Genomic DNA, 15,523 nt, shown 5'->3' with positions numbered 1-15,523 from the left:
ACCACAATCCCACCCAGGCCCTACCCCCATATCCCTACACATTTACCCACTAATCCCTCTGACCTACGCATCTCAGGACAGTAAGGGGCAATTTTAGCATGGCCAATCAACCTAACCTGCACATCTTTGGACTGTGGGAGGAAACTGGAGCATCAGGAGGAAACCCACGCAGACACGAGGAGAATGTGCAAACTCCACACAGACAGTGACCCAAGCCGCCAATCGAACCCAGGTCCCTGGAGCTGTGAAGCAGCAGTGCTAACCACTGTGCTACCGTGCTGCCCTCATCCAAATCATTAATATAAATGACAAATAACAGTGGACCAGCACTGATCCCTGAGGCACACCGCTGGTCACAGGCCTCCAGTTTGAAAAACAACCCTCTACAACCACCCTCTGTCTTCTGTCATCAAGCCAATTTTGTATCCATTTAGCTATCTCACCCTGGATCCCGTGAGATTTAACCTTATGCAACAACCTACCATGCGGTACCTTCTCAAAGGCCTTGCCAAAGGGTCTATAGGCCCGGATGAGAGGCATCCAAGGATACTGAAGGAAGTGAGAGTGGAAATCGCAGGGGCACTGGCCATCATCTTCTCGTCTTCTCCAGACTCAGGGAGGTGCCAGAGGGCTGGAGGATTGCAAATGTCACACTCTTGTTCAAAAAGGGTATAAGGATAGCTTCACTAATTACAGAGCAGTCAGTTTAACATCAGTGGAGGCAAACTTCTAGAAACATTGTTTTGTGATGGAATTAGTAGTCACATGGAAAAATATAAGTCGATGAGGAAGAACCAGCATGGATTTCTAAAGGGGAAAGTGTGTGGAAACTAACTTGCTAAACTAACTAACTTAAAGTGTGTGTAGAAACTAACTTGCTGGAAGTTTTTGAGTAGGGGACAGGGAGGGTTGATGAGGATAATTCTGTTGATGAGATAGACAGATTTTTATTCAGTAAGGGAATCGAGGGTTATTGGGAATAAGGCAGGAAAGTGGAGATGAGAATTATCGCATAGATCGATCAGAATCTCATTGAAAGTTGGAGCAGACTCGCTGGGCCAGACAGCTGACTTTTGCTCCGATGTTTTATGTTTGAGTCTCCAGACCTCGTGCCCACTCAGCAAGGGTGTTAGTCTCTTCCTGACCAATGGAGTATTTGTTTGGAGACTTCCCTGGAATCCCTGGAAAAAGGAAAAGAAAATTCCAGCCAGCGAGTGGGGGAAGTGAAACAGTCAGGGAGTGGGGATGGCTCAGGCCCGGGATAACTGCTGGGATTGGTTTGGAGAGAATGCAGATGATTATCCTGATGTCTATTGTGAATTTTCATTGACACCGATTCGCCCGGACCCTCTGTATCGCTGAGCCAGTATTTTTCCAGCAGCATTGATTGTTTTTTTAACGTTTCTGCTGCTTTCCGGCAGATGTTGAATAACCTGTGAAATGTTCAGAGTTTATTCGACTCGTTCTCCGCAGTAAGCTTTGCGGGGTGAATCTCACTAGCACTTAAAAAATTACAGCAAATCTGCCATTCCAGCCAGATAACCTTCCTGGGTGTTTCCGGAACCTTCTCTTGCCCCCTCCTGATCTCACTGTGTTTACATTTCCTCCTATTGCTCTCTCCCCCTCGATGCTTATCCAGTTTCCCCTTAAACATTTCTATTATATTCACTCCCTGTGGGAGCCAGTCCCACATTCTCCTCACGGCCTGGGTGGAGAGGTTTCTCCTGAGGCTCTGATGGGATACATTAATGACCACCTTAGTGACCTGGTCTCAGGATGTTTATGGCCTTTAATGCTGGTTATCTTTGCAAGTGAACACATCTTCTCCACATCTTAAAGATGTTAATGAATCACCTCACACAATCTTCAGTTTATCTACCTGTTCAATCTCTCCTCTGGCTGGAACCTCCTTGTTCGGCAGTCATCCTCATGAAGCTTTTTCTTCTTTTTCAGAGTCATGGAGTTTCCTCGACTGTCGGTTCTTCAACTCCAATAACAACGGCCTCTCACAGCCCAGTGATTGGCCATCAGAGGATGGTTATCTCCGCTCAGCCTCTTCTCACAGCCACTAAGAAAGCAGCAGCAAAGCCCCACGCAGCACAGGGCACAGCCGTGGCCCCAAAGAGCCAGGCTCAGCCAGTTCCAGCCTCCTATACCACGGCCTCCACCCCAACCCGCCCTGCCTTCAATGTGCAAGTTAAAACAGCACAACCCAATCCCAATTTCATGCCGCAAGGACTTCAGCCATCAGGGCCAGACCCTGCCCCCTCTCAGTATCAGCAGTATAACTACCAGCCATCCCGGTTCCCTGAGCCAGCTCCGCCAATTCAGCATTTTGCTCAGCAGCCTCGCTCTGCAGACCATGGCTATGGGGTAATGCCCACAAGGTACCCTGAACCAGGCTACACCTACACTCCTGCACCGACTCGCTACCAAGATCAGCGGCCCATGGCTCCAGCACCAGCCTTTGGAGTGGGATACGCTGGTGACCCGAGTTACGGAGCACAGAATACCTGGAGGCCAGAGGCAGCTTATACCCAGGCCACACCTGGACCAAAGCCAGATGCTTACCAGCAAGCCATTCCGCCAAAGAAAACCTACATCACTGATCAAGCACCTGGACCCGCTGCACTGCCGCACCAAGCCAAGGTACAAAGCCAGCTCATGTTAACAATGTCGTACATTTACTTCCGGATCAATTCCCTGCCCTTTGTTCGTTCTATTCCTGAGGTTGTTGGTGGTGGAGGAGGGGGGTGTGGGTGGTGAGCGGAGGTGGGGGGTGTAGGGATAGGGAAGGGCGTATAGGGTGGAGGTTGCGGAGATAGGGTGGGGTGTAGGGGTGGAGGTTACCGGGATAGGGAGAGGTATAGGGGGTGGATGTTGTGGAGATAGGGAGGGATATAGGGGATGGAAGTTGCCGGGATAGGGAGGGGTGTAGGGGTGGAGGTTGCGGAGATAGGGAGGGGTGTAGGGATGGAGGTTGCCGGAATAGGGAGGGGTGTAGGGGTGAAGGTTGCCGGGAAAGGGAGGGGTGTAGGGATGGAGGTTGCCGGGATAGGGAGAGGTGTAGGGATGGAGGTTGCCGGGATAGGGAGGGGTGTAGGGATGGAGGTTGCGGAGATAGGGAGGGGTATAGGGATGGAGGTTGCCGGGATAGGGAGGGGTGTAGGGATGGAGGTTGCCGGGATAGGGAGGGGTGTAGGGATGGAGGTTGCGGAGATAGGGAGGGGTATAGGGATGGAGGTTGCCGGGATAGGGAGGGTGTAGGGATGGAGGTTGCCGGGATAGGGAGGGGTGTAGGGATGGAGGTTGCAGAGATAGGGAGGGGTGTAGGGATGGAGGTTGCAGAGATAGGGAGGCGTGTAGGGATGGAGGTTGCCGGGATAGGGAGAGGTGTAGGGATGGAGGTTGCGGAGATAGGGAGGGGTATAGGGATGGAGGTTGCCGGGATAGGGAGGGGTGTAGGGATGGAGGTTGCCGGGATAGGGAGGGGTGTAGGGATGGAGGTTGCCGGGATAGGGAGGGGTGTAGGGATGGAGGTTGCGGAGATAGGGAGGGGTATAGGGATGGAGGTTGCCGGGATAGGGAGGGGTGTAGGGATGGAGGTTGCCGGGATAGGGAGGGGTGTAGGGATGGAGGTTGCCGGGATAGGGAGGGGTATAGGGATGGAGGTTGCCGGGATAGGGAGGGGTGTAGGGATGGAGGTTGCCGGGATAGGGAGGGGTGTCTTTCTGGAAGAGGGTACATGGAAGTCGCTCCTCTGGGTTGTGATTTGTCCACTCTGAAATGCCATTGGTTAAGAGTTGTGTTTGAGTTGATGTGTTGCCTGGTTACGGGGACACGATTGGAGGGGAGAGATATTTCACTGTAATTATCAGGCGGTGGAGTGAGTTGGGCAGTGAATCCAGTGCATGGTCTGTCATTGGGAAGGTCCTTATCTTCCAGAATGTTAGTTCAATCTCCTCACTGAGACCTTTGTATGTTTGAGGCCGTGAATCTTTTGGACATGTCACTATCTTGAAGCGCGGTTGAGGTGAGGGAGATCACTTTCCGTGCTATTACTCCTCAGCTGCCTTGACTCTCCCAGCACCTCTCACCCTGCTTCCTTCATCCTCTGCTCCACCCTCCCCTCTTCCTCCACCTCCTCCATCCCTCTCTCTTCTTCTCCTTTGCCCTTGGTTAATCTCCACACTGCGTGAACTATATACCAGTGTTACCATAACTACCCTGATCAGTCACCACCTGAAACTGTCAGAGAAAAATGACTGTCCCTTTGAGACCTGTCCAATTTTTGATTAAGTCCCAATATAAATGACTTCTGAAGCACAGGAAGCAGGCGGAAATATTAATTCTGATTAGTGCCGTGATTATGGGCTTGTTGTGTTGATTTGATAATTCCCTCAGGAAGCAGTTTGTGCAGATTAAGGATGTGTGTGTGTGTTGGGGAAGGAACGTGTGACTCATTTCACTGGCTGTTCTGCCAGCTCTCCCTGTTCCGCAGCGAAGAGCTGCTGCTGTTAAATATCTAACAGCTATTTTCTAGAATTTGTTCCTCAGTTAAAGATAAATGAGTGTCAACGGAGGTGAAACCTTTTAGTTTGGAGCTAGCTGTTTACTGGGAGCTGTTGTGATGGGTTTCATTAGCCCAGATTGATCAGTGGTGAGTTCATTGCTCGCATTAAAAAGGAGGCAAGTTTACATTGAATGAACTGAAAAACAAAACAAGGTGGAATTCTCAACAAGAGAGAGACTCTCAGCCCTCAGAGCGGAGAACGGTGAAGTAACAACACATCACGCACTGTGACAGCGAGAATTCAATCCACAATCTACAAATGTTGTGGAGATAAGAAAAAGATTTTTAAAAGTTCAGCAACAAGAAACAGGAAAAGCAGACAGCACGATGCTCAGCTGTCCCCACCTCTAATCCCCCCCAGATTAGAGTCACAGAGATTTACAGCATGGAAACAGGCCCTTCAGCCCAACTTGTCCATGCCACCTTTTTTTTAAAGCACTAAATTGGTCCAAATTGCCCGCGTTTCCCCATATTCCTCAATACCCATCTTACCCATGTAACTGTCTATTATTGACACATACTGCAGGCGAGATTAAGCGGGGAGTGGCCTCACCTTAGATCGGGGCAGTTGGATCTTTTATTCCCGCTCCAGAGAATAGAGCACAGGATTTAGACCCTCTGACCAATCTACATGCAGCATTTGAAGGAGACTGCACTGTCAGAGGGTCAGTATTGAGGGAGTGCCGCACTGTCAGAGGGTCAGTACTGAGGGAGTGCCGCACTGTCAGAGGGTCAGTACTGAGGGAATGCTGCACTGTCAGAGGGTCAGTACTGAGGGAGTGCCGCATTGTCAGAGGGTCAGTACTGAGGGAGTGCCGCACTGTCAGAGGGTCAGTGCTGAGGGAGTGCCGCACTGTCAGAGGGTCAGTACTGAGGGAGTGCCGCACTGTCAGAGGGTCAGTACTGAGCGAGTGCTGCGCTGTCAGGGTCAGTACTGAGGGAGTGCCGCACTGTCAGAGGGTCAGTACTGAGGGAGTGCCGCACTGTCAGAGGGTCAGTGCTGAGGGAGTGCCGCACTGTCAGAGGGTCAGTACTGAGGGAGTGCCGCACTGTCAGAGGGTCAGTTCAGAGGGAGTGCTGCACTGTCAGAGGGTCAGTACTGACGGAGTGCTGCACTGTCAGAGGGTCAGTACTGAGGGAGTTCTGCGTTGTCAGAGGGTTCTAAAAGAGATAGCTGAGGAAATTGTGGAGGCATTGGTGGTTATCTTTCAGGAATCATTGGAGGCAGGGAGGGTCCCAGAGGACTGGAAAATAACGAATGTAACACCGTTGTTTAAGAAGGGAGGGAGGCGGCAGATGGGTTAGAAGGATGAGAGGGGAATCTTATTGAAACTTACAGGATATTGCAAGGACTGGATAGAGTGGGCCTGGAGAGGATGTTTCCATTGGTAAAAAATACTAGAACTAGAGGGCACCACCTCTTCAAGGGACGATACTTTAAAACAGAAATGAGGAGGAATTTCTTCAGCCAGAGAGTGGTGAACCTGTGGAACTCTTTGACGCAGAAGGCTGTGGAGGCCGGGTCATTGAGTGTCTTTAAGACAGAGATAGATAGGTTCTTGATTAATAAGGGGATCAGGGGTTATGGGGAAAAGGCAGGAGAATGGGGATGAGAAAAATATCAGCCATGATTGAATGGCGGAGCAGACTGGATGGGCCGAGTGGCCTAATTTTGCTCCTATGTCTTAAGGTCTTGTATCAGACTCCCTGTGTATATGAGAGGAGAGCAGACTGTCTTTTTTTTAAAAGCTCATTTATACACGGAGAGAGTCCGATATCCACTCTTGTACACAGAGAAATTCTGGGCCTCCTGATTCAAAATAACATCAACATCTGTTTTTTTGTACCGATCGCAGGAAGGACTGGAGCTGCTATTCAATCCCATTCCTGTTTCTCCTCTCCTCCTGCTCCAGGGATTTCTTTACCTGAAAATTCACACCTCTGGCTTCCTCAGAACCATGAACTCCGCACTCTCCACCCCTCTCTCTGACTCCCCCCTCACACAGCCCTCCCCTCATTCCTCCTCCCTCCCCTCACTATGGTGCCAGTTCATGGCTAGCACGTCTCAGCACTGAGGGTGCAATACAGAGCTGGTCAGGTGAAGATTTAATTTGATTGGAGTTATTATTGTCCCACGTATTAACATACAGTGAAAAGTATTGTTTCTTGCGCACTATACAGACAAAGCATACCGTTCACAGAGAAGGAAAGGAGAGAGTGCAGAATGTAGTGTTACAGTCATAGCTAGGGTGTAGAGAAAGATCAACTTAATGCGAGGTAGGTCCATTCAAAAGTCTGATGGCAGCAGGAAAGAAGCTGTTCTTGAGTCGGTTCGTACATGACCTCAAACTTTTATTTTAAGTTTACTTATTAGTGTCCCAAGTAGGCTTACACTGACACTGGAATGAAGTTACTGTGGAAATCCTCTAGTTGCCACACTCCGGTGCACTAAGGGAGAGTTTAGCATGACCAATGCACCCAACCAGCACGTCTTTTGGACTGTGGGAAGAAACTGGAGCACCCGGAGGAAACCCATGCAGACACAGGGAAAACGTGCAGACTCCACGCAGACAGTGACCCAAGGACGGAATCGAACCCGGGTCTCTGGCGCTGTGAGGCAGCAGTGCTAACCACCGTGCCACCATCCTTTTCCCGACGGAAGAAGTGGAAGAGAGTATTTCCGGAGTGTGTGGGGTCCTTGATTCTGCTGGCTGCTTTTCCGAGGCAGCGGAAAATGTAGACAGAGTCAATGGGTGGGAGCCTAGTTTGAGTGATGGACTGAGCTTCGTTCACGACCCTTTGTAGTTTCTTGCAGTCTTGTGCAGAGCAGGAGCCCATACCAAGCTGTGATACAACCAGAAAGAGTGCTTTCTATGGTGCATCTGTAAAAGTTGGTGAAAGTTGTAGCTGACATGCCAAATTTCCTTAGTTTTCTGAGAAAGTAGAGGCGTTGGTGGGGCTTTCTTAATGATAGTGTTGGCATGGGGGGGACCAGGACAGGTTGTTGGTGATCTGGACTCCTAAAGACTTGAAGCTTTCAACCATTTCCACTCCTTCCTCCTTGGTGTAGACAGGGCGTGTTCTCCGCTGTGCTTCCTGAAGTATAATAAAATATCCTACAGCAGTATTTGAAGGAGAACAAGAGAGTTCTTCTCTCTGCCCTGGGCTAAGGTTGTTCCTCAACAAACATCACTTCAAAAAGAACACACACCTCTTTGTGGAACCTTGCTCTGCAGAGATTATCTGTAACATTTCCTGCATTACAGCACCGAGTACATATCAAAAATACTTTGTTTATTGTAAATTATTTCAGTTATTTCAGCTCAGAAACAGGAAGGGTGCAGTCACTATGCTGGGGGTATACTACAGGCCTCCCAACAGCCCACGGGAAGTGGAGGAATGGATATGTAAGGAGATTCTGGACAGGTGCAGAAAAAATAGGGTTGTTGCAGTGGGAGACTTTAATTTCCCTCACATAGACTGGAAATCGCTAAGGGCTGGGGGCCTGGATGGGGAAGAATTTATAAAATGCGTACAGGAAGGTTCTTTGGAAAAATATATGTTGACAGTCCAACTAGAGAGGGGGCTATACTGGACCTAGTACTGGGGAATGAGCCCGGTCAGGTCATCAAAGCTGCAGTAGGGGAACATGTGGCAAATAGTGACCACAATTCTGTAAACTTTAGGATAGTAATGGAAAAAGATGAGTGTTGTCCTATGGGTAAGGCGCTGAATTGGGGGAAGGCTAACTACAGCCGGATTAGGCAGGATTTGGTGGCTGTTGATTGGGAGAGGCTGTTCGAGGGTAAATCCACATCTGGCATGTGGGAGTCTTTTAAGGAGCAGTTGATAGGACTGCAGGACAGGCATGTGCCTGTAAAGAGGAAGGATAGGAAAGGTAGGATTCGGGAGCCGTGGATAACCAGTGAAATTGTGGGTCTAATCAAAAAGAAAAAAGAGGCATACATGAGGTCCAGGAAGCTAAAAACAGATGGAGCACTGGAAGAATACAGAGAAAGTAGAAAAGAACTCAAACAGGGACTTAGAAGGGCAAAAAGGGGTCACGAAATGTCCTTGGCAGACAGGATTAAGGAGAATCCTAAGGCATTTTATTCATACGTTAGGAACAAGAGGGTTGTTAGGGAAAGAATCGGACCTCTCAGGGACAAAGGAGGGGAATTATGCTCAGAACCAAAGGAAGTAGGAGAGATCCTAAACGAATACTTTGCATCAGTATTCACAAAGGAGAGGGACATGTTGACTGGTAGTGTCTCAGAGAGATGTGTTGACCCGTTAGAAAAAAATCTCAATTACAAGGGAGGAAGTGTTAGGTTTTTAGGAAACATTAAGTCAGACAAATCCCCAGGGCCAGATGGCATCTATCCAAGACTCCTCAGGGAGGCGAGAGATGCAATTGCTGGGCCTCTAACAGAAATCTTTGTCTCTTCACTGGACACAGGTGAGGTCCCAGAGGATTGGAGGATAGCAAATGTGGTCCCATTATTTAAGAAGGGTAGCAAGGATAACCCGGGTAATTATAGGCTGGTGAGCTTGACGTCCGTGGTAGGGAAGTTGTTGGAGAAGATTCTTAGAGATAGGATATATGAGCATTTAGAACTGAATAATCTCATTAGCGATAGGCAGCATGGTTTTGTACGAGGGAGGTCATGCCTCACAAATTTGGTTGAGTTCTTTGAGGAGGTGACAAAAACGATTGATGAGGGAAGGGCCGTGGATGTCGTCTATATGGATTTTAGTAAAGCGTTTGACAAGGTCCCTCATGGCAGGCTGGTGCAAAAGGTTAAATCTCATGGGATAAAAGGTGAGCTAGCTAGATGGGTGGAGAACTGGCTTAGCCATAGAAGACAGAGGGTAACAGTGGAGGGGTCTTTTTCCGGTTGGAGGTCTGTGATTAGTGGTGTTCCGCAAGGCTCTGTACTGGGACCTCTGCTGTTTGTGATATATATAAATGATTTGGAGGAAGCTGTAACTGGTGTGATCAGTAAGTTTGCGGGCGACACGAAGATTGCTGGAGTTGCGGATAGTGATGAACATTGTCAGAGAATACAGCAGGATATAGATAGGCTGGAACATTGGGCGGAGAAATGGCAGATGGAATTTAATCCAGATAAATGCGAAGTGATGCATTTCGGTAGATCTAATGTAAGGGGGAGCTATACAATAAATGGCAGAACCATCAGGAGTATAGACACACAGCGGGACCTGGGTGTACAAGTCCACAGATCCTTAAAGGTGGCAGCACAGGTGGAGAGGGTGGTGAAGAAGGCATATGGCATGCTTGCCTTTATTGGACGGGGCATAGAATATAAAAGTTGGCATATGATGTTGCAGCTGTATAGAACGCTGGTTAGGCCACATTTGGAATACTGCGTCCAGTTCTGGTCGCCGCACTACCAGAAGGACGTGGAGGCTTTGGAGAGAGTACAGAGAAGGTTTACCAGGATGTTGCCTGGTATGGAGGGTCTTAGCTATGAGGAGAGATTGGGTAAACTGGGGTTGTTCTCCCTGGAAAGACGGAGGATGAGGGGGTGACCTAATAGAGGTGTATAAAATTATAAAGGGCATAGATAGAGTGAACAGTGGGAAGTTTTTTCCCAGGTTGGAGGTGACGAACACAAGAGGTCACGGGTTCAAGGTAAGGGGGGCAAGGTTCAACACAGATGTCAAGGGGACGTATTTTACACGGAGGGCGGTGGGGGCCTGGAATGCGCTGCCAAGCAAGGTGATTGAGGCGGACACGCTGGGAACGTTTAAGACTTATCTAGATAGCCACATGAACAGACTGGGAATAGAGGGATACAAACGAATGGTCTAGTTGGGCACATGAGCGGCGCAGGCTTGGAGGGCTGAAGGACCTGTTCCTGTGCTGTATTGTTCTTTGTTCTTTTAAAGTCTCGGGGAAATCAGCCAGGACTCCCGCGACTATTCAGTGAATATCTGAGGAGGGAATTGAACCTGTGGTCGCCAAATAGTCTGGTCCAATCGGAGTGTCCAGGCTGAGGCATCGCCCTGTGCTCCGGGTGCCGATGGGCAGCACCCTGGGTGGGGCAGGGGGTGTGGTTGGGGGGTCGGGATGGGTGGGTATGTGGGGGGGGGGGGGTCACCATCTCTCCAATCACTGCCTCTGTTCGAGTTTTTGCATTTTGTTTGTCTTTTCTTTCAGTTTGATCTTTCCATTTCCTCTCTGGTTGTTCCCGGCTGGGTTTATTCCCTCACTGGTTGTTCCCGGCTGGGTTTATTCCCTCTCTGGTTGTTCCCGGCTGGTTTTATTCCCTCACTGGTTGTTCCCGGCTGGGTTTATTCCCTCACTGGTTGTTCCCGGCTGGGTTTATTCCCTCACTGGTTGTTCCCAGCTGGGTTTATTCCCTCACTGGTTGTTCCCGGCTGGTTTTATTCCCTCACTGGTTGTTCCCGGCTGGGTTTATTCCCTCACTGGTTGTTCCCGGCTGGTTTTATTCCCTCACTGGTTGTTCCCGGCTGGGTTTATTCCCTTACTGGTTGTTCCCGGCTGGGTTTATTCCCTCACTGGTTGTTCCCGGCTGGGTTTATTCCCTCACTGGTTGTTCCCGGCTGGGTTTATTCCCTTACTGGTTGTTCCCGGCTGGGTTTATTCCCTTACTGGTTGTTCCCGGCTGGTTTTATTGCCCAGCACCTTCTCCGGTCGCTTTACAAACTGGTTCCTTAAATTCCTTTTTGCGCACTGAGCATTGACCTCCTGATTGGCTCGGTTTTCTGTGAACCGTCTATTCTGTCATTGTGTGAAATCAGCCTCACTCACATCACAGTTCCACATTTACCCCTTTCAAACACAACATTGAATTTGATGATTTTACGATTGCTATTCGATAAGTTTGCCTGCGCTGATGAGCTCTGAACGAAATCTGATTCAGTACCAGAAATATCCCGAATATGACCCTCCCCATTATCAGCCGGATTACAGGAAACTATCCCAGGTGCACTCCAACACTTTGCTACCTGGCTGACATGATCCAGTGGTTGACACTGGCACAGTGGTTAGCGCTGCTGCCTCACAGCGCCAGGGACCCGAATTTGATTCCCAGCTTGGGTCACTGTCTGTGCGGAGGTTGCACATTCTCCCCGTATCTGCGTGGGTTTCCTCCGGTGATGCGCGATATAACACACAAGAGGCGTGATGTACTCGGGAAATAAAGGCTTTTATTGCCAACAATAACGGAGCTACCATATACAGTATACGATCCCTGACTAAAGGGTCACCAGGCAGAGCAGTGACCTTTATACCTCTCCCAGGAGGCGGAGCCAACTGGGGTGTACCATAAGGACTATATTAACAGGTAGAACAGCCCAACCCTAACCCCAACAGTAACATATCTACAGACTCATAGTACTGGCCAGACCATGGCTCAGCACTACCTGGTGGGAACCAACAATGGTTCACCACATCCAGGTTCTCCGGTTTCCTCCCACACTCTGAAAGACGTGCTGGTTAGGTGGATCAGCCATGGTAAATGTGTGATGTTTCAAGGATTGGGTGGGGGATAGGGCCTGGGTAAGGTACTCTGTCAGAGAGTCAGTGCAGTCTCAATGGGCCGAATGGCCTATTCTGCACTGTAGGGATTCTGTGATTCTATTCTGCTTATGCCAATCTGTATTGAAGTTAAAAATTTAATTCCATCTTATTAAACAAAGGATTTTTATGGGAAGAGTGTTTGAGATTTTCTGTAGTTAAGAGTAGAGAGTGAGCTGATCGAATAACTCATTCCACTGAAACAAACGACAAGTCTCAATGCTGAATTACTTGTTTATTTCAAAGCATTTGTCTAAATGTTCTGAGAATACAGAGTACAGTCAGAGTGAGTGCAGAAGCTCTCAGGCAGTGTGTAACTGATGGGAGAGGGCACTCTCTGTGACACTTGCTGTAGATTTTCACTCCTGATTTGAAGGAAAGTGTATTATTCGCTCCGGAACGAGACATCTATTGGGAGAAAATTCATTGGCTGCCAGACATCTCTGCACAGTTTGATCCGCAGCTTTCAGGAATGACGTTGATGATTCCCCTCAGCGTCACCTTCTAATGAGCAAAATTACAGATAAGTGCTTTCTCAGCACAGGACATGATGTCCCCAGTCTGACTTCCATCGCTGCCGTCTCTCCATCACCTGCTGATGAGTTCGGTACTTACCCTTTCCATTTGTTCCTCAGCTAACCACTTCTCAACGATACGTCTGTGTCCCGTTTACTCCTCACACTCCTGTTCTCTCCCCTCCTGCTCCCAGGATTTAATTTGGGCTGAGTTCTACAGTCACTGTATTGGCAGCACAGACCGGGACATGGTCAGAGAGAACAATCCAAAACATTCAAATCAGGCTTCAGGCTTAATGTCATAACTCAGAATTGGCATCTCTGACAATGCGGCACTCCCTCAGTACTGACCCTCTGAGAGCGCGGCACTCCCTCAGTACTGACCCTCTGACAGTGCGGCACTCCCTCAGTACTGACCCTCTGACAGTGCGGCACTCCCTCAGTACTGACCCTCTGACAGTGCGGTGCTCCCTCTGCACTGGCCCTCTGACAATGCGGCACTCCCTCAGTACTGACCCTCTGACAGTGCGGCACTCCCTCAGTACTGACCCTCTGACAGTGCGGTGCTCCCTCTGCACTGGCCCTCTGACAATGCAGCACTCCCTCAGTACTGACCCTCTGACAGTGCAGCACTCCCTCAGTACTGACCCTCTGACAGTGCAGCACTCCCTCAGTACTGACCCTCTGACAGTATGGCACTCCCTCTGTACTGACCCTCTGACTGCAGCACTCCCTCAGTACTGACCCTCTGACAGTGCAGCACTCCCTCAGTACTGACCCTCTGACAGTACGGCACTCCCTCAGTACTGACCCTCTGACAGTGCGGTGCTCCCGCAATACTGACCCACTGACAGTGCAGCACTCCCTCAGTCCTGCTACCCTCTGCGTTACAGATGCCAAATAATGCTTACTGACCACACACCCACATCTTGAAAGAAAACATTTTAAATTGGGGTTTGCAGAGTAAGAAATTGTGGGTAAAGACGCACCTACTCAGCTCCATGGACCCTTATGTCCAGGAACATATCCAGTGTGCTGTGGGGGAGCTGGGCTGAGACCCAGAGAAGGCCTTAGACCTGCCTGGAAGCAGCACCAATACAGAGGGGGTGGGGTGTCGGGTGGGGGGGGGGCAGTTGTGGGGGTGGAGGGTCGGGGGGGGGGGCAGTTGGGGGGGTTGGGGGGGGGCGGTTTCTCACATTCATTCTCCATTTGGCTGTGGTAATTTCACAACAGGAGACGTGTCTGTGAAGTGGGAAGTTGGAGCCAGTGGTTTTGCTGTACTGGGTTTGGAGTGTTTTTGATTTTTACAGGTATTTAGTGGTTACAGCGGATCACCACTTCTGTCGATTTAATTTTTTAAAGATGGCTGATTGATCCACAGCAACGGATCTCAGAGCCATGTGTCTGCTGCACTTTACATTTACAGAGTGAGTTTCCCCCTTACGCTGTACAAAGCAGACAGATTCGGACAGTCTGCAGTCTATCATAGAATCATAGAACCCTACAGTGCAGAAAGAGGCCATTCGGCCCATCGAGTCTGCACCAACCACAATCCCACCCAGGCCCTACCCCCATATCACTACATATTTTACCCGCTAATCCCTCTAACCTACGCATCTCAGGACACTAAGGGGCAATTTTAGCATGGCCAATCAACCTAATCGCACATCTTTGGACTGTGGGAGGAAACCGGAGCACCCGGAGGAAACCCATGTCTATATATTCAGTCTCAGGGTTCCATAACAGAAATGTTTGCTCCTTCAAGGGCAGGCTGGTATTGGATAGCCTCCTAATAGTTAATCCTGTCTGGATTTCAGAGCTGTTATCTCCACTTGTGATCACTGCCAATCCCAGAAAGTGAAATTGCTCAAAATTCGCAATCATTACGGGTGGGATCATCACACGGCTCTCTCCAGGATCTGCTCCCGAGCGTTTCTTGTTATTGATGCTGAACCCAAACTTCAGATAACTGTCCCAGCTCCTCAGACATCACAGAATCACAGGATACTACAGTGCAGAAGAGACCCTTCGGCCCATCGAGTCTGCATCGATACATGAAAGGCCCTGACCCGCCCACCTAATCCCACTTGCCAGCACTTGGCCCATAGCCTTGAATGTTATGATGTGCCAAGTATTCATCCAGGTACATTTTAAAGGACGTGAGGCATCCCACCTCCTCCACCCTCCCAGGCAGTGCATTCCAGACCCTCACCACCCTCTGGGTAAAAAGGGTTTTCCTCACATCCCCCCTAAACCTCCCACCCCTCACTTTTAACTTGTGTCCCCTCGTAACTGACCTTTCAACTAAGGGGAACAGCTGCTCCCTATCCACTCTGTCCATGTCCCTCATAATCTTGTACACCTCGATCAGGTCGCCCCTCAGTCTTCTCTGCTCCAAAGAAAACAACCCAAGCCTATCCAACCTCTCTTTATAACTAAATGTTCCATCCCAGGCAGCATCCTGGTGAATCTCCTCTGCACCCCCTCCAGTGCAATCACATCCTTCCGATAATGTGGTGACCAGAACTGCACACAGTACTCCAGCTGTGGCCTCATCATGGATAGACCATGTTTGTTTTCAGCCAATATTGTTGTCAGTATATCTGATGTTTCTGGTGATGTGGCCGCCAGGATGTTGCGGGAGAGCAGAGTTGACTTTTCGCATGACCCCTTGTTGCGTGGTGTTGAAAACTGGAACAAGTGGGCACAGTTTCAGGAATCTGGGTCAATCATTTTGGACTGAGATGAGGAGAAATGTCTTCACTCGAAGGGTTGTGAAGTTTTGGAATTCTCTGCCTCAGAGGGTTGTGGATGCTCCATCAGTTAATCCTGGGATAGAAGGAATCTTCTTGCCAATACATCACACCT

At 49.4% G+C, this 15,523-nt stretch overlaps 1 protein-coding gene across 3 annotated transcripts in view; it reads left to right on the top strand.

Moving 5' to 3' along the window:
- The window catches only part of lpp (LIM domain containing preferred translocation partner in lipoma), a 296,604-nt gene that overhangs the window by 168,407 nt on the left and 112,674 nt on the right, over nucleotides 1–15,523 (top strand). For all 3 annotated transcript variants that reach the window (XM_078204277.1, XM_078204285.1, XM_078204286.1), the window contains exon 4: nucleotides 1,954–2,649. In XM_078204277.1, the coding sequence (XP_078060403.1) occupies nucleotides 1,954–2,649 (696 nt within the window). The remainder of the gene's footprint in view (nucleotides 1–1,953; nucleotides 2,650–15,523) is intronic.

Source organism: Mustelus asterias, chromosome 3 (assembly GCF_964213995.1).
Source record: "Mustelus asterias chromosome 3, sMusAst1.hap1.1, whole genome shotgun sequence".
In the NCBI taxonomy this organism is placed as follows: domain Eukaryota; kingdom Metazoa; phylum Chordata; class Chondrichthyes; order Carcharhiniformes; family Triakidae; genus Mustelus; species Mustelus asterias.
This window is presented reverse-complemented; position numbering and strand designations above follow the sequence as displayed.